Source organism: Haplochromis burtoni, unplaced genomic scaffold (genome assembly GCF_018398535.1).
Source record: "Haplochromis burtoni strain Fernald_Lab_line unplaced genomic scaffold, NCSU_Asbu1 Contig_105, whole genome shotgun sequence".
In the NCBI taxonomy this organism is placed as follows: Eukaryota; Metazoa; Chordata; class Actinopteri; order Cichliformes; family Cichlidae; genus Haplochromis; species Haplochromis burtoni.
Window position 1 is genome coordinate 1,316,979 of NW_024582466.1, and position 18,610 is coordinate 1,335,588.

Consider the following 18,610-nt stretch of genomic DNA (forward strand, 5'->3'; position numbering starts at 1 on the left):
AGCATGTTTACTTAATGCAGCTAACATTAGCTGTGCTAGCAGAAGTAGCCTTCTTTGCTCACGAGTATGTACGTACACAACCACGATACAGCCAGTCTTTATTTAGCTCTACAGAACAGTCCTGGTTAGCAAGGCTAGCATTCCCATTGCTGTTTTACAACTTTCAGTCACAGCTAGCTTCAACGAGTGGTGGGTGACTGTGTGACATCTCAGAACCAACAGTTAACTGCATTGTGTCTTAATAAAATATTAATACCTCATTTACCAGGGCAGCATTTAGTCACCTTGCTTTACATTCATAAAAACAGTCTTTCACAGACAGACACAAAAACAAAGCTAATTCAGCTAACTGGGTTAGCTAACTCAGATGGGTCTTTGCACCGATTTGCCCATAAATCCATCTTTCTTCTTAACTACTAATCTAACTGAAGGTAGTTTGGGGGGGGTGTTGAATCTATACCAGCTGTGACATCTATCGCAGGTCTAACATACAGAGCCTGCTGCCGACTATCACAGCTGACCGATTTAGAGTAACTGGTTATTCTGACATGCACGTTTCTGCATGTTCTCCATGTGCCTGCATGATTTCTCTCTGGGCTTCAACAGTCCAAAATCCAGAACCTTCTCGCTGTGATGGGGACTGTGCTGAGCTGAACTCTGCCACCTCACCAACCTATAATTTCAAATTTCAGCACTATGTACCTCAACATGTGGATGCAAGCAAACTAATTTTTGCAGCAGTCTTTTCCAGACTTTTCAACCATCTGCTTTTCATGCTTTGTTTCTACATCTCTACCCATTTCATTTCTCTTCTTTACTTTCCCTAATCTCACCAGTTTGCTCTTCTCCCTCTACGGCAGATCTCGCTGGATGCTCAGAGGATTCGGCTGTTGCAGCTGCCGGAGGGGAAGGCCTCCACCAGCTCCTCGTCCTCTGGGACCAGGCAGACTGTCTACGAGGTTTGCGTTTGCCCCAACGGGAGGCTCTTCCTGTCCCAGGCTGGCACCGGATCCACCTGCCAGATCAGCAACAACGTCTGCCTCTAGGACTCATACGTACAAAAATAAACAAACGCATCCTGAAAGAGAGACGGGCTAAACAGACAGATGTACACATATCGCCTGCCTTTAGGACTGATTCACAGATAACACGTACAGAAATACAAAGACTGCCAGAGCTGATGGACAAACAATCATAGATACTGTACTTACACAGACACACTGATGGAAACACTTTACAATCACAGACTGATGTCTAGGCCCAAATGATATGTTTTAAGCTCCTGATATGTTCCAGTTTAATGCAACCTTTTTCTTTCCCTTAATTTCCTGAGTTGAAGTCGATCATCATGAGAACCTAAAAGTCTCCGCTAAGCTCTTCACACATAGAGATCATTACAAGAACAAAAAGAAACAAAGAAAACGTTTTTTTAATACAGCTGAGGTCTCCGTCACATTGGGAATAAACTGACTCTATTTAGCAAAAGGCCAGTATTTGTAATATATCTGTGTGATCCTAACAGTCATACGCAGAGATCTGTAATCACACCACACATATTTTAACACGTCAACATGGTACACACACACAGACACACACACACACACATTGTTTGCTTGTAGAAGCCTCCTGGTAGAAACTAAAAGGAGGATCTCCAGAGAGTTACTGAAAGAGACGCTGACGTGTTCCCTTTCTCTGTCAAGAGCATTTCAGTACGAGAATCACTAGGGTGATCACCTCCTTTTTTCCTCTGCCTCCATCTTCTCTTTCCTTCCCTGTAGCTTGCTTCAGTTGAGGTTTTAAACTTCACACCAGTGGTTCTCAAACTAGAGGGTGGGCGCTAATTTAGAGAAATGATTTTTGAAGGGAAGGACGGCCTGGAAAGACCTTTGTTTCACAAAGATTCCACTTGGATCCTCTCTTTATTTTTGATGTTTGATATAAAACAAATACACGTATATGCATCCAACAACTGTGGGATCCTAACATTTTTCAGCCTTTGAAAGAAAGTTTGAGAACTACTGATGGTGAATGTTCCTAGAGTTCGATCGGGACATAAAACGAACGCAAAGACTTTCAAAACTTTTTAAGTTCAATTTTAAGCAAACAGCATTTACAGCGTGCCTCTGTCACAGTTCCTTTATGAGTTTGTTTGATTTTGTGGGGATATGTTGATGCTAAATTGTGACAGTAAGACCGTGTGCAAGTTGCTATGCTTATCAGACTGTGAAGCCATGTTCATATCATATTGCCTTTACTCAGCTGGGCTTCTGTTCATTTCCAAAAGATATTTGGCTTCAAAGAAACAAACTGCATGTTCTGCAAAGTGCCCAGTTTGTTTTCTTCTAAAGCAAATCTTTTCATATTCTTTGAATTTGCAGAATTTTTATTAAATATCTAAAGTTTTGTCCTTCAACAGGATGTGAAGGGATTCCTTCACATCCCGTTTATTATCTCAGAATTCTGAGTTTTTCTCGCGACCCTGAAGTTGCTTTCTCTTGTGTAATGTAGTTAACTTTACCTTGAGATCAGCGAGTCTAGAAAGTACGCCACAATATGGTCACCTGCAGTCCAGCAACCATCAACTGCCAGTGTAGTTACACTAGTCTCCGTCAGTGTCTGTGTAAAAATCAGAGTCAATCTAAGCGAGCCAAAAAAGAGGAATTATTATCAAATTTCAGTTGAAGGGAATGGAGCTAAACAGTTAAAATAATTGTGCATCTGGACATCCTAAAATATGTCAAAGAGCGATGTTTCAAGTGGAAGAACATGTTAGTGTGTTGGCTTCATGCTTGTATGAGGTGATCCTGAACGGTAAAGCCATAGCACGCTGATCCCGTGGTTACGTTTTTCTCACGGAAATCATTCCCTTAACATTCAAAGCATAATGAAACCACATCAGGAACGTTCATGTTTTCCACATGGGTGTGGTGGTTGGGGGTGGCTTTTATTTATATAGCACCAAACCACAATAAGAGTCACCTAAAAGCGCTTTGTGTTATAAGGCAAAGCAAATTTAAAACTGTCAGAAGAAAAATGATCAAAATTCCAACTTTTGTTCTCTAAAGTTGGAATTCTGATCTTTTTATTCCTCTTCTCTCCCACAGGGTCCCATTTCACTCCGGATGATCACTTGAACGTGCCCCATTAACGTTGGAGAGTTGCAGTTTTAGATTGTGTTAGAAGGTCTCTGGTTCAGATCTCCAGTCTAGACTCACTTTGTCGGCCTAATCTTTTAATCTTAACTCTTGTATTCCTCGTGATATGACATGAACAAGGCACCAAAGGCTGAAGCATTGATCTGTTCGAAATCTTTAAACATTTAAAGCAAACTGTGTTAACTTTGAATTCTGTGGATATTTTATTTAATCTCATGTATTGATTGTATGCTAACTGTTGTTGTTGCCTGCATAAATTCTGACCCCTGAAAAGAGAGCATCGGCTTCCCTCCTGTCGTCCTAACACTGAAGAAAATGACGAAAAACAGCAACAGCTTTGATATTTCCAAACCTCGCATATAAAAACACAAACATCCAACGTGAGCTGCTCGAACCTCGCCGGTGGTCACCCTACTTGTTTCTTGCACTGGGACATTTTTTTAAAAAGGACAAAAAAAGATAAAAAAAAATAAAAATACACAAAAAAAACTAAAGCGAGCCACTCTGTTGAAAGAGGGGAACTGTGCCTGTGCCTTACGTCGATGCACTTGTGGCAAGAAAAAGCACATCACCCAGACTTTCTTTGGCATCAGTGAGTATTATGATCTCTGATTTCAGTTGTGTTTCATCACAAATCTTTCCCTGTGTGCGAATGCAAAGACCTTTGTTCCATATTTGACTGTAGCGCCCCCTGCTGTCAACACCTGACTCTGCAAAAGGAAGTGCCGGCTTTGTTTTTTTCATGTATCACTTTAAGTTCGTGTTGCTTTACATGCTCAAAATCTGAGGTTAAAACGTGTAACGTGATCCTTTGGAGTTTAATTGGCCAGTGTCTTTGATTTCCACTGCTTATCTTGAACCACTAGCTCAAAAATATCCAGTCACGTACTGCCATTTTGTCACAAGTGCTGGCGTCCAAGAGAAATACACAAGGGGGTGTTTGGTTTAGCAGCTACCCTTGGAAAGAGTAGCTTGGATCTATTCTAATGGTTGTCAAAACTCATCATTAAAGCTGCAGGAGAGGTCATCAAATGTCATCCATCCAAATGCTCATGCGGATTTTCAGAGGACGATCTTGGAGGCGATGATCAACCAGAATCTAAATTTATTTTGAATTTTTATGGTTGGCATCAAAATTGAACCTTCATGACTGCCCAGTGGTTAGTGAAGTCTGTGAAGCTTTAATTTGATTGTTTTCACCATCTTGTTGTTCTAGAAGTATCGCCCCCTGGTGGCCATTAAAAGCAATGCAGGTTTCAGGCATTTCTGGGTAGGGCTGTTCGATATAACGATATATATCGGATGACGATATAAAAACATCGTTTCATTTTACGCTATCGTTTGTTTCGTGGTGTCGCAAAATAAACTGTTTACGGCAATATTTTTTCATGGTTTTGATGTCACTGTAGTGGCTTTATTAATTTCTTAAAGTTCTCTCTTTCTCTTATATTTAATATAACCACACTACGGACGGACAAGCGCCTGTTTTTATGCGTTGTCGTTAGCAACAACGACGGTAAAACCCTTGTGTGTCCGCTTGTTTATTTTCCACATAAACCTTTCACAATAAAGCTCAAGATCCTGTTGAGACTTTTCAAAATAAACTGAAACACGTGAAAGATGCAGAGTATTTACGGATGAGAAGCAAAAAAGAGCCGTCAGGAGCTAAAAAATAAACCTTAGACTCAAACGTTAGAACAGGCTTTTCCCCGCAGCACGCCGTGTAATAAATACTCACAAAGAAAACGGCGGCCGTTTCAACTTATGTCTAAAAATGTATCGTTTCGTGCATCTGTTAAAACACTCGACTCCAGCTACATGACAGCTGGAAACACTTCACGCAAGTCGAGCTGCCCGAGATTCACAGAATTTTCAGAAAATGTTACATTTTTGTGATTTATATCAACGATAGATGTCTTATATCGGGATATGAGATTTTGGTCATATCGCACAGCCCTATTTCTGGGGTGACTTTGCTTTTCAGATCCAGTTGGTGTGCCAATCTTTCATACTGTCTGTGGGTTAGACCAGGCTCACTTTTGCCGCTGGCACCAAAGGACATCTCGTGTGTATCACTCGGTCTTTGTGTCTTGACATTGTCAGTTCAATGTAGTGTTTTGAGATCAGAAGGAAATTCCCAAAACCATCCTACGATACTGCACAGGTATTGTCGAAAGCTATCTAGAATATCTTCAATTTAACATAAAGTGTTTTCCACCAAGTCTTGCAGAACTGTGCAGTATCAATATTGTCTGGCTGATGTCTGGCTGCAGAATTAAATCTGCGGCAGCAAGTATGGAAGGTTGCCTAATTACCATATCTGCAAGGCTGTAGTAATACATCAGCAAAAGCATTCACTGACGATGCGTTGAGTTCCCCCTCGGTTTCTGTTTCCGTTTGGGTCGGGCAGCCGGCCGGTGGTATGAAAACATCGCTCACCTGTGATGTGTAAATGTGGCAGAAATCGAGGCATTTTACATCTTAAAGCACATTTTAAGATGCAATAACTGGAAGTGCAAAGTTGTGAAGATCTTTCATCGATGCACCGAAAAGGAACTCGACATTTCCTATTAAACGCAGTCACAGTAGTGCGCAGCATTTATTTTATTCATGTCTCAGTTGTTGCGTGTGTCACATCCTTTTCCAGAGTCGGGTGTACCAACCTTCCTGCTGTCTCCAGCTTCTCGGTCGCTGTATATTAAAGGACCTTCACAAATATTTCACCACTAAAACTGAACCTAACTGATGTATTTGTTTTTTGACTACATGTACACAGGAGGAATTCTTCTTTTTTATACGGTTGTATATGTAAATAATGTAACCTTGTCGCTGCAGCATTAGATGATTCACACTGACAGAAGAGAAACACTGCTCTTTTACAAAAAGGAAAATCTCTTTTTATATTGTACATCAGTATGTGTTTTTATACCAAAAAGGGCAAAAAAAATAACAGTGTTAGAGGATGTCCACTGAGTTAGCATGTACAGAAATGTATACAATGTTCGCCTGTGGAGAACAAGCTGGTTTTGTTTTTCTGCCTTCTTCCTATGCCCGTCTCTCCTGCTGAGCTCAGATGTTCCACTCACACACAGACCTGCCTTTCATTTGGTTTTGTTGCCGTTGTTGTTGTCGTTCTGTTGGGCCCGAGGTCTTTGCATTCTCTCAAAGTGTGCCGTGTGTAAATCTGTGCAACTACGAGTGAGCTTTTGTTTTGTTTTGGTTCTTCTGCTCCACAGAACGTACTGAACGACGCTCAGAGAAGTACAAAGAAACAGAAAGCAGAGACCGGGATGTGGCACAGGGCTGAGGAGAAGTGTTTTGATCGGGCATACCCAAAAAGAAAAAGAAAGGAACAGCAGCTGGTGTTGTTAACTCACAGTAAAAGGACTTAAGAAAGTAAATAATTACTCATTAGCCATCGCTCATCTCATCCAGCGGGCTGTTGCTGATCGATCTCTGTGATTGACCGGGCGGTGTTGCTCTGGAAGCAGTTCTTCCAGCCCTGTGTTTATGCTGTGCGCTCTGTACTTCTGTCTCTGGCTACGCACTGAGGTTAACATCCATCCTGAGTATTTATATTTTTCTTCATTTTGAATCTGAAACTGCCGTTCATGGAGTAGTTTTCAAAGATGCCAAAATAAAAAGGCGTTGTTTAAATCAGTGCAGTGGTCATTGGATCCTCCCTGACACGCAAGCAACTCCACAAGCTGAATTAGAAATTCTCAAACAAAGGCAAAGTCCTGGCTAATTTCCTTCACTAGCAACACATGTTCATATTTCAGTATAATTTTTAATAATAGTCTTGATAAGAATGAGCATTGACTTTTGCCAGTGTACCAGTAGCTAACTGTCCATTGATTTTATGGGAAATATCCCCAGTTTTTACACTGGAATTACAGATACAGTTAATGACGTGCCTTTTTCTGCAAGCTCCGATCACACAAGCCCTGAGCCGGGCTGTAGACTGCTGCGTGTTGGCAGCTGCAACCACCGGCTGCCAGGGGAAAGAGTATTTTTCAACCGGTAACTGGAGGTTGTTGGCACCTGTGTCCAGTCAGTGACTCCTGCAAAAATAGTAGGCTTGTACTTGCAGACAAGTTGCCATCTTTCATGCAAGCTAATGCAACTGCAGCAATCTGCTAGCAACCAAAGCAATCACAAGCATGCATTTGATGCATCACCCTCTTTTAACCTATTTCTGCTAGCGACAGCCGCTAACTGCCAACAACCACACCCCAACTTTTTGGTGAAGTTTCCACGAGAGACTGTCCTTTTTCATTTTATGACGCATGGTTTCAGAAATGTTAAAAATCCCAACAAAATGTGTAATTAAACTTTAGTTCAACAACAAAAGCTGATTCCCCGCAGGATTCGTGCTGATGGTTAGTTCATCTCTCTTTTAAAACAAAGTTTATCTGAAATGCATGTGTCTCCCAAAAAACACAATGTCATGGAGCAGTAAGTTAACAATAGAAAAGTGTAAATATAGGAGGTTTTTTTAAGGTTTCTATACACTTGGCTTCAGGCAGTTTGAGAAAAATCGGACTTTCATGTGAATCTGACAGTTATTGAGTAAAAAACATTTCAAAAGGAAACAGGAAGTCCTCTGCTCCCTCAGGCTGAGGATCGCTGGACTCAATTACTTTTCATCTGCACTGCAAACATTTGTAAAAAGGTGAATGGAGCACGGAGAAGGTTACGCACACATTTCAAGATAATGTACTTTTCTTTATATGTTACAAGGCTGACGATGAGTTCATGCCCTTGTTCTAAATCTGCATTAATATATACGCACGGATCAGGCGTGACATAATGAGCACTGATAGGGGAAGTGAATACATCATTTATCTCTTCATCATAGCACCTGTTAGTGGGTGGGAGACATTGGGGAGCAGGTGAGGAAAAGTGTGAGGATCTGAGCGATTTGACCAAACTGTGATGGATAGATGGGTCAGAGCGTCGAAAACCTGCAGCACCTGTGGGGCGGGCAGAGTGGTCCAAGGAAGGAACGAGTGGTGAGCCAGTGACCAGGTCATGAGTGTCTGAGGATCCACAGAGAAGACTCAGAACATCACAGTGTGTGGGTCTGCATAGCTGCTGACCACACTAGAGGCACGAGAAATGGTCACGTGGGCATCAGAACTGGATTACGGAGCAACAGTAGGCGGTGCCTTAGTCTGATGACTCACGTTTTCCATTACATCACGCGATTGGTCAGGTGCTTGTGCGCCGCTTACCTGGGAAACACCTGCCACCAGGAGGCACTATGGGAAGGAGACGAGGCAGCGTCAGGGAATGTTTGTGCTCTGAAACCTTGGGTCCTGCCATCCATATGGATCTTTCTTCGGCACGTATCACCAGCTGAGCTTTGTTGCAGACCATGTACACGCTGTCATGGTAACCGCACACCTTGACGGCTGTGGTCTCTTGCAGCAGTTTAACGCGCCCTGCCACAAAGCAAAGATGATTCAGGAGCAGTGTTGGTCAAGTTACTTGAAAATCGTAATTAGTTACTCATTACTGATTACTTCTCCAAAAAAGTAATCCTGTTACTTTACTGATTACTTATTTTCAAAAGTAATTAGTTACTTTATTACTTAGTTACTTTTTAAAAACATGATGCACAACCCGAGTACGTAATGAAGCAGTAGACCTTTCAGCCCAATTCTATTTTTTCTGCATATTTCATCATATAAAATGTAATTAAATTAAAAAATCTCTTTATAAAACTTGTTTTATGAGTTTTAATGTTTTAACTTTATGCTCATTGCATCAAACAAAAATAAGTTATATGCAACAGTCTCTGACTGCACAGTGGACGCTAATGTTTTGTCACTTTTTACAGAACTCAAGTAATGTGAGTACTTCCACTCTTTAAACGCTGCACGGTCATACTGTCTCCCGCACTTATCAATTATCAATTATCCATTGTTGATCCGAATATGACCATTACTGTTGCACGCTCACACGTCATTGTCATGAGACACTCTCCCAAACAAAATCACGGTTTAGTAATGCAGTGACGCAGCGTGCTTACAGGAAAGTAACAGTAATCTAATTACTTTTTTGCAATAATAATCCCTTACTTCAAATTCAAATTTTATTTGTCACACACACAACCATACACAGTATGACATGGGGGTGAAATGCTTGTAGCTGTACAATGCCCGACCATTAAATGACAGAAGAAAAGTTTTACAATATTTACAATTTACAGGTTACTACAGAATTTACAAATTAACTTAGAAATTTACAGTAAAGAATGTGCAAATAGCAGAAGAGATTATAAAGATTATAAATTATAGGAATTATAGGAACTTTACTGGTTACTTGAAAAAAAGTAATCAGATTACACGCGTTACTGCCCATCTCTGTTCAGGAATGGTTTGAGGAGAACAAATTCTCCAGATCTCAGTGACAAACAGGTCATGGAGGCCCGACCTCGTAGCTTACAGGACTTTTGCTAAGATCTTGGTGCAGATACCACAGCGCACCTTCAGGGTTCGAGTGGACTCCATGCCTCGACTGGTCAGGGCTGTTTTGGCAGCAAAAGGAGACCAACACAATATTTGCATAGTTTCAAAAGCTAGCCTCAGTGCAGAATATTTACGTCTGACTCAAAATGTGGAGAAAATGTGAAAATCTCTGACCGTATAAAGAAAAATCCCACTTCACTTGCCACATCATTCTGAATACAGTAAAAATGCAACTTTTAAATGGTACTTTCACTTTGGAGATAACAGTCTCTGTTAGACAAGGCAAGATCAAAATGTGAGCACTTATACATCCTTTCAAGTTTATGCCGCTCCCATACCTACATCGTGCTTGTCATGATCGTATCGAGCGCGATCCAAGCTGAACGTGGGACTTTCAACAGTGATGCTGGATTTAATCTTCACAGAAGACGGCGGCCCACTGGAGTCGTTATCTGATGTCGTTTCCTGTTTCATCTAGTTTTCACATTTGCTGACGTCTTCTTCTTCATCATCATTGCGGCGATATCGTTCCGACGGCATGAGTAATCATATGTGTGAAATTGGTTCGCCGAAGTTTGATGGCTTTCTTTGTCTCTGAGTGTAAAACTGGTCGACGTGCAAATAAAAATCAGTGAAGTAAAAGAGACAGGCACTCTTCGGTTTGAACAAAAAGCACTCCCTGGGGCTTTTTGCCAGGCATTAATGAGGCTTTTTATTCCAGACAAAGTAGTCCCAACTGTCTGTTTGTGTTTTTTTTAAGAGTAAGAATCTGCAGAGGGTTACACGAGTCCAAGTCTTTCTGCCTTGGAGAGTAAAGTGGAGAACTTATTTTCAGTCTTCTAAGTCAAAGCCACTATCGTCACCAAGATGCCAAGAGGGGCAACAACTGCTCTTCCGGAAACTTTCCTGCCACTAAAAGTCAATCTTTGACCCCCTAAAAACAGACAAATGAGGACTTTTCGGCTGTTGTGAGAAAGCAGCGGCCACATTCACTCAGCATAAACTTACATTTCCTGCAGCGTCTTTTTAATTTGATCTTCTTCACCCGACCTGCACTCTGAGCTGTGCCAGAGTGCAGATGGGGTCACGCCTCCCATCTTGTTTTGCTGTGTTATCAGCTGAGAGAACCGGTGCCACCCCAGATTAAGGAGCGCTCCTCGCCTTCTTCGGCTTACGCTGCCGAGGCTGCAGAGTGATCTGTGCTGCTGAACAGCTGGAGGCCTGGAAAATGTGCTTCGGCTGGTCGGCTCATTAGACAATTTTCACAGAGCAACGGCAGAGCTCGAGCAACAGATATGCCGCAAGCAAATTTTCATCTTGGTGCGTCATTAAAGCTTTTTGTCCTGCATTAGATTTGCAGAAATTTCCAAACATCTTTCTCTGATAACCAGTGGGACGGGTGATTATGTCATTCAGCTGATCTCATTTCAACAAAGCTGATGGTTCTGAGGACGTTTCAAGGTCAAGTGTTTTGTTTATTTTTCATCCAGAAAGGTCTTTTTGACATAATGTGCCATTGTAGTAGAAGAGCTGTTTCTTCACACAAAGATGATCATTTTTCTCTCCGATTATTGTTCCAATAAAAGCTGGCAGTGAGGTAGTGGCTCTTTTACAAAGCTTGTCAGCTGCACGGACAGGAGTGAAGTCTGAGAAATGCAAAACGGCTTCACGCAAACTACAGAAAACATATTTATTAGTATGAACTGGTGGGTCAGTGAGGCTGGTCTGGTGTGCAAGTTCCCACTGAGGGACAATTTACCTGATTTAAACAGCTCATCAGCCTTTCAGCATACGGCTCACCTGCTCGAACCTGTGAGTCACTGCAGTCATCAGTTTGCATTTGAATGGGGTCAAACTGGCCGTTAACTGTAATAAATTGGCAGGAATCACAAATCTGTGGCCGTCTACATGCACAGAAATGAACTGCTTGCATTCAGAATCCAGACAGAACCTCATAGATTTGTAATTCAACAATTCCTCCACAATTAGTGACATAGTTGCTGCAGGACGGCAATTTCACTGCAAACTTTCATGAAAAAATGCTTTGATATAGGAATATAACCAAAATACAACCAGTAGGCAACCAGCTCGTTATTGTAAACAGGCAGGTTGGTGTTGAGTTCCGCTCATCACTGCAGACTCACTGCACTTTGCAAACCTTTGCAAGCCTCAAAGTTATTCAGACTTTGATTGTTTGGAGACTGGTTTCCTCCCACTCCAAACTTCTGGGAGACCTGTTGGTCGCTGCAGCTGCTTCCAGTCAGCTCAATACAGAGAAATTCACTGTAAGCAGTGGACAACCATCTGAGCTGCAAGGAGGTCGTTGTCCTCTTTTTAGTGACTGAGTCATTATGTTTCTGCATTTGTTTTTTAACTAGCAAACCAGAATACCAGTGATATGAAATCTATTCAAAGGTTGCACCTGGTCAGCTAGTGTGTGTCACTTGACTTATTATTTATTGTGAGCTTGTGCGTACCCTAGTTATCATTTGTGTCTTGTTGTCCTTGTAATAGTTGGTATTTACTTAGTTGCGTGGTTGTTTAGTAATGAAGAAGTCTTTTCTGTGGCTCTTTGTTTCTGCTCTTGTTCGTTTCAGCTGACGTGCAGGTTGCTTCTAGTTGTTTTCCTCTTGTCTTCCTTTCTGTCCAAGTCCTGTCGTTTGTCCTTTGTCTTTCTATATTCCCCGTCTTCCCCGTTCCTCCCCAGTGTCAAGGTAACCCTTGTTCCTCATTTAGTTTTGTCTTCCTGCTTTATTTTGGTAACTTGTGTTGCGTTTCCTTCCCCTGCCTTGTTATGTCTATAGTGTTCAGCTGTGCGTCCCACCTGTTGTCTCTCATCTCGTTATCCTGTGACTGAATATATCGTCTCGGTTTCCCTCTGTTCAACCTGTTGTGTTTCCTCTCTGAAAATTCCTAGTGTTTGGAATTCTTGTTCTTGCCCTAGTTATTGTTTGGATATTTGGAGTAGGGGTGGGTTTTTATAATCGATTTATCGATTAAAATCGATTCTGGCTTGGATAACGTAAAATCGATTCATTAAAATCCTGAATCGATTTTTTAATATTAATTTATTTTGTCCGAAATGCCAGAATCTCAGGTGAAAGATCACAAAATTTCAACAACCACCAAACAGCTAAGACAGTAAATGAGAGCAGGAACACGGCTTCTGCACAAAGACGTAAACACAGCGCGGACCTGCAGATCAGAATCAGTGAGATGTCGCCTTTCTCAGCTGACGGTCGGGGCTGAAAGCGACAGCTCGCTGATTCTGATCCGCGGGTCCGCGCTTTGTGTTCACGCCCTTTTTGCGCTGATCACAAAGGCATCTGCTGTGACGCTCACACCTGTGATAAAGTCTTGCGTGTGTCAGCTTCCTTTTTATTGATACAAAAATATGTAAATGTACTGATCTGAATTATAATATTTCTGACTGTCAAAATTTCCCAGATTCAAATCGAATTAAATCGAATCGATTCGGGACCTTGTGAATCGGAATTGAATCGATTCTAGAAATCAGTGACGATACCCAGCCCTAATTTGGAGTTTTGTGAGTCAGCATTACGTAGCATGTGGCTTCGACTCCATTCTTCTCGTGTCTCTGGTGGGAGGGACTATAACACACACGAGAACACTGCTCGTTCACACTACAGATAAAAAATGGTAAATGGCCTGCATTTGTATAGCTTTTCTAGTCCCTAAGGACCCCAAAGCACTTTACACTACATTCAGTCATTCACACACACATTCACACACTGGTGATGGCAGCTACATTGTAGCCACAGCCACCCTGGGGCGCACTGATAGAGGCGAGGCTGCCGGACACTGGCGCCACCAGGCCCTCTGACCACCACCAGTAGGGGGGTGTTTTTGGGTGTTGCTATTTTAAACACTACATAAAACTCCACCCGCAGAAATGAAACTGCAGGAACGCTGTGCACCTCTCGTTGGGACGCTGTGGGAGTACTCAGATTGCGCTCCTTGTTGAGGTGATTGGACAACAGTGTTTTTATCCCTGCAGATCTCCTGTGCACATCAATACTTCCTGACCCATGCAAAACTGCATTTGTTGTAATTAGAAACATAAAAAGGTCCGTCTGTGTTTCGATAGCACAGCGGTCTGTCAGTTGGGTTTGTGCTGATCAAGGGCTTTGTGCAATGCTGGAATTCTCTCCCTCTGTGCGCTCTGAGGTGCCAACATTTTCTTTCTTCGGGCTTTGGACTGAGCGCTTGCTGGCTGCGATCAAAAACCGCTCCATTTTTCTCTCCCACAATGCTCACATGAATCACATGAATAACCCGACATACAGTGGTATCACAGTGGTTGTATTCACACGTGGGAACAATGGTCACATTCATGCATGACTAAGTAACAACTAAATGATGCGGAGAGGGTGAACGTCTGTTAAAGGGCATTGTTGTGGCTAATGTTTCATTCAGTCCTTTTATGAGCTGTGAAGGGCATCTTTGTCCTGAATTTCTGACACTAGTATGTGCATGCACAAAAAGGTCAAAGTCTACAGTTCAGTCTTCTGATCTCAGAAGGATCATTTCTATTGCTGATTCTCATTTTCTCTTTAATTGGCCTCTTTTAGCATTTTGTTTTGGTTGCAATGAAAAGTTGTGAGCGCTAAATCAAATTGAATTTGCTAATGCTACACCTGCTGGAGGTAATTGAATCTCTAAACTTTGTTTGAAGTATTGAGAAACCTTTAATGAATTGTTGCTCTTAACAGCAGGAGGTCTGCTGTTCAAGCTGTGGATTAATTAGCTGCAGGTGTTCAGCGTAGGAAAGAAAAGCATTCCCTGCTCTGTTACAGAGGAAAGAGCAGCAATTTTATAATTACTGGTGGTTGCTTGGCAGCAAAGCAGTTGGATTAAGCTTAAAAGTATTTTAATGGCCTTTTCGATCACCCTATACTGCCAGGGTATGGATACTTTATTTATCGTTAGGGTAGCTGTGCAGTTGGTTTGGCTGCATAAATGCAAATGTTGGGACTAAAGCCTGATTAATAATCTTACATTGGTGACCATTTTCACAGGCTATGTAGAGCTCAGGGCCTGGCACGACTCACGAGGGTGTAGTCTCCCAATAAGCAAAACAGCATTTCACTACTGTGCAAAACATAGCACAAATACTGACTTGTTGAAGTTTTGCGCTTCTATTGCTGCTGTTTCGTGAAAGCCTCCGTGCACTGGGTGTTCATGCACCTGTGCTAGGATGCACCAGGTTTGGGTCACAAGTCAGACAGGTCTCCAGGACTCATCATGTATAAATGCTTTTAAAAGACCCCTCAGTGCCTCATTTACCCACAGTGGGAGGGCATACTTTTTCAGCACTGTTGCAGGATAAATGTTGTTTCATGAACCTGATCAAGTAGACTTGGGTGCTTAAAGTGAACAAAACACTGCAGAGCACAAAACATGACTCATGACTGACAAACATCCAACTTGCTCCACTACCACTCCTCCAACATCCACACTTTGCATGTCTTCAAAAGATGTTTTTTCTCTTGGCACCCAGTATTATCTGCACTGCACCAGTGCAGAAGGGCACCTTGGTACAGCTTTGCAATCTTTGGTACCTGACATAACACCAGTATTTAACACCCTGAAATATATATTACATGTTGCTTGATTGAAGAAAGAAAGAGCAGGAAACTAACCAAAGCACAACCAAATGTAAACAGGCTTATCCTCAGTCACTGGCATTTTAGACACTGCCGCCAATTTGGCAGCTATAACAGGTACCCATATGGAAAAGATATAAATCTTATAAAGTTTGTATCTGTCTTGTGTGAAACTTGTATGAAAAGTATATAAGAGTGAAAACAGATATAAGATCCCTTGAAAAATTATATAATGAAACTTGTATGTTTTGGATACTTACTAAAACAATGTATGAAAGTAATGAGAAAGTGGCCACTTTCATGAGTAAATCATGAAAGTGGCCACTTTCATGAGTAATCACATATAAGTTTTTACTATTTCTTTTCCATATGGGTAGTCACTGTGAAATGAATAACTAAAGCCCCATTCACATAAGTCTACAGTCAGAGTTTTTTCAGTGCAATGCAATTGTTTTTATAAAGTGCTAAATCCCAACAAATGTAGTTTCAAGGTGCTTTATACTGTAAGGTAAAGACCCTAAAGTAATACAAAGAAATCAGAGAAAACCCCAACATCATATGACGCCCTTTGGCGACAGTGCGAAGGAAAAACTCCTTTTAACTGGAAGAAATCTCCAGCAGAGTGGCACGTTTTCAAGCACAACCTCCAGCAACCACATCAACCAGTTGGTGCCAGTTTGCCCAGCAATCAGAACCCTGTGTGTCTGAGGCCTGAAGCATTTGAGCTGAACTAAACTTTTTTGGATGCTTGCTAATGTTTCAGGTCTCTTAAGACGTCAATGCTCTGACTCAGAACCCACACAGCCAGCAAACAATGAATTAAAAAGAACACAAAATTTATATGATGCATCCATTTTCCTCCAGTTGGGGTCACAGGAGCCTAGCTCAGCTACCATGGAGTGGGGGGCGGGGTACACTGTGGACAGTCTGTTGCAGGGCTCATGCACACAAAGGGCCAAATAGTGGATCTGAACTTGGGACCTTCTTGCTGTGAGGCAACTGTCCTGATCACCTAACTGCTGCACCAATTGCACGAGAGTGACACAGAACTGTGGTTGATCCATAAGAAAATCTTTACAGCCTGAGACACGATACTGAAAGCTAAGCTGTAATACAAACGAGTTAAGGGATAAAGCTGCCGGTGCGCTGTATTTGTGCTGAAACCCCAACGACGTTAGTCGTCCAAGCAGCTGGACACCACCGTTTATCAAAGTACAATAAAGGAGGAGGAAACAGTTCATTTGGTGGGGTCTATTTTCACATTTGATGCTGTAGCATCTGAGGCAGCAGGATGATTTATGTGGGAGTGAGTGGAAATAGACTACACCGTGTGGGCTCATGGAAATGAAGGAACATGTCCCCCAGTTTAAATAGGATTTTGGCCAACCATGGAGCTCAGCGGCACACAGAAATAAGATATATCAGGTTCTGCACATATATACACACACAGAGACTGCAGTACATCTTGGTTGAGTCTATTTGTCACGGGGTTTCTTTCATAAGAAAGTTAAGCTTAGGCCTGGGCCCTGTATCACAAAGCCAGGCTCTCCTGGGGTCAGCTGCCGCATGCAGCCTTACTCTGGCCATCCAGGCTCACGATCCATCAGCTGCTAACACCAGGCTGGTAATCTGCCGGCTCTATTAACTCTGTTTTTCATTCTAGCCACGAGAATAAGAAGAGTAAAGGCGCAACATGGTGAAAGGTAGATGTAATTACTAAAAGCACTTGACTAAACATAGAAGCAAAGAAATTATTTCAAGGATTTAAAGTTTGGCCATATAAGAAGTGCATGAATGAACAGAAATGCATTTAAAATGCAAGACTTTGATCTATCAGTATGCATGTGTATATATATATATATATATATAATAATATATATTATATATATATTATATATTATAGATAGATAGATAGATAGATAGATAGATAGATAGATATTTATGTAATAGCAATATAGCTTATCAGGAAAATGCTGAAGTTGCTGTGTTTCCTCTCGGTTTTCTCTTTTCCTTAAACACTAAAATACTGATGCTGTGCAGTATGAAACCATAAGTATACCACATAAAGATGATATACTGTATATTTTATTTAAAATGCTCGCCAAGCCAATCACCCTTTTGAATTTAACCATGACCATATCTTTTCTTCTTCAGAAGAAGATTCGATCAAGACAGTAAACTTTTTAATTACAGGCTGATAATTCATTGAGCCCTGCTTCTCTGCTGGGCTGTAAAAGATGGAGAGGGGAGGAGAAGATGGCTATAAAGGGAGAGAAAACAAGTGGGTGATGGTGAGAGTGTGAGACCGCCGGGAGCCGTGAGACTGATGATATCCACCGAGGCTTCCTGCCATGCTGGGATGTAAACAAAGAGACAAAGGGGCCCTTTAATATCATCTGACATTAACATGAGTTTCGTATCAACACTGAATACTGATATGATTTAGAGGCCATACTTTTATATGAGGAATTAGAGTGTACCCCCAGTAACAAAATGAAATCTGATTTCTTGTTGTGTCATAAAAAGTGGCCCATCGCATGAATCTCTTTGTCACTAAAACAGGTTTTTCCCCGGAAACTGCCAATAAACGCATCAAATTCATGTTTCCTGGACAAATACTTCCATGCATGCGATCGCTTGTTGAATTAAAACTTCACAGAGAATTATGGGTCATTTTAGACTTTACACCTTAATTAATTAAATGAACCCATGAGAGACACTGGCCTGCTGAGCAAATGGAAATTAGAAATCAAAGCTACTCAGTAAATGCCTGCTCGAACACGAGTGGTAAGACAAAATGAAGTTCTTCCGAAGTCCATGCTGCAGGCAGCAGCTAGTTAGCATTAGGGACGTCAGAAAACGTTCAAAAACTCAAGCACAACCTAACATTTGCTGTATGTCTGTAAGCGATCCATTAAAACTCTTCTTTAACAGTCAAAATGTATTTAACATGCTGCTGAAATGTGCTGCACTGACCTGCTGAGTGTGGCTAACAGCAGCAGCGCTAACACTAGCAGCGCTAACAGTAGCAGTGCTAACAGCAGCAGCGCTAACACCAGCTATCAGTCTTAAAATCCAACAATATTAGAAAATTACTTTAATGCAGAAGGAGTCAAGACTACAGCATAAATGTGGTATCAAATTGTAGGTAAAAAGGAGACCTTTCATATCCTTTGGACAGACACATCTCACACTGATCCTTTTCGCTAATGCCCTTTGAATGATAAGAGTGAAACTGAGGTACACTATACAATTAAAAAGTACAGCTTATCCATCACAAACGCCTGCTTTATTGTCCTTCTGGATACCAATGAGGTTCAAAATTCACAAAGTGTACATCATATTTTATTCA

At 41.6% G+C, this 18,610-nt stretch overlaps 1 protein-coding gene across 4 annotated transcripts in view; it reads left to right on the forward strand.

Moving 5' to 3' along the window:
• The window catches only part of sgcd (sarcoglycan, delta (dystrophin-associated glycoprotein)), a 436,191-nt gene extending 431,665 nt beyond the window's left edge, over window positions 1-4,526 (forward strand). For all 4 annotated transcript variants that reach the window (XM_005927881.3, XM_005927882.3, XM_042223204.1 and 1 more), the window contains one exon: window positions 861-4,526. In XM_005927881.3, the coding sequence (XP_005927943.1) occupies window positions 861-1,046 (186 nt within the window). In that variant the 3' untranslated portion in view covers window positions 1,047-4,526. The remainder of the gene's footprint in view (window positions 1-860) is intronic.
• Window positions 4,527-18,610: the final 14,084 nt, after the last annotated feature.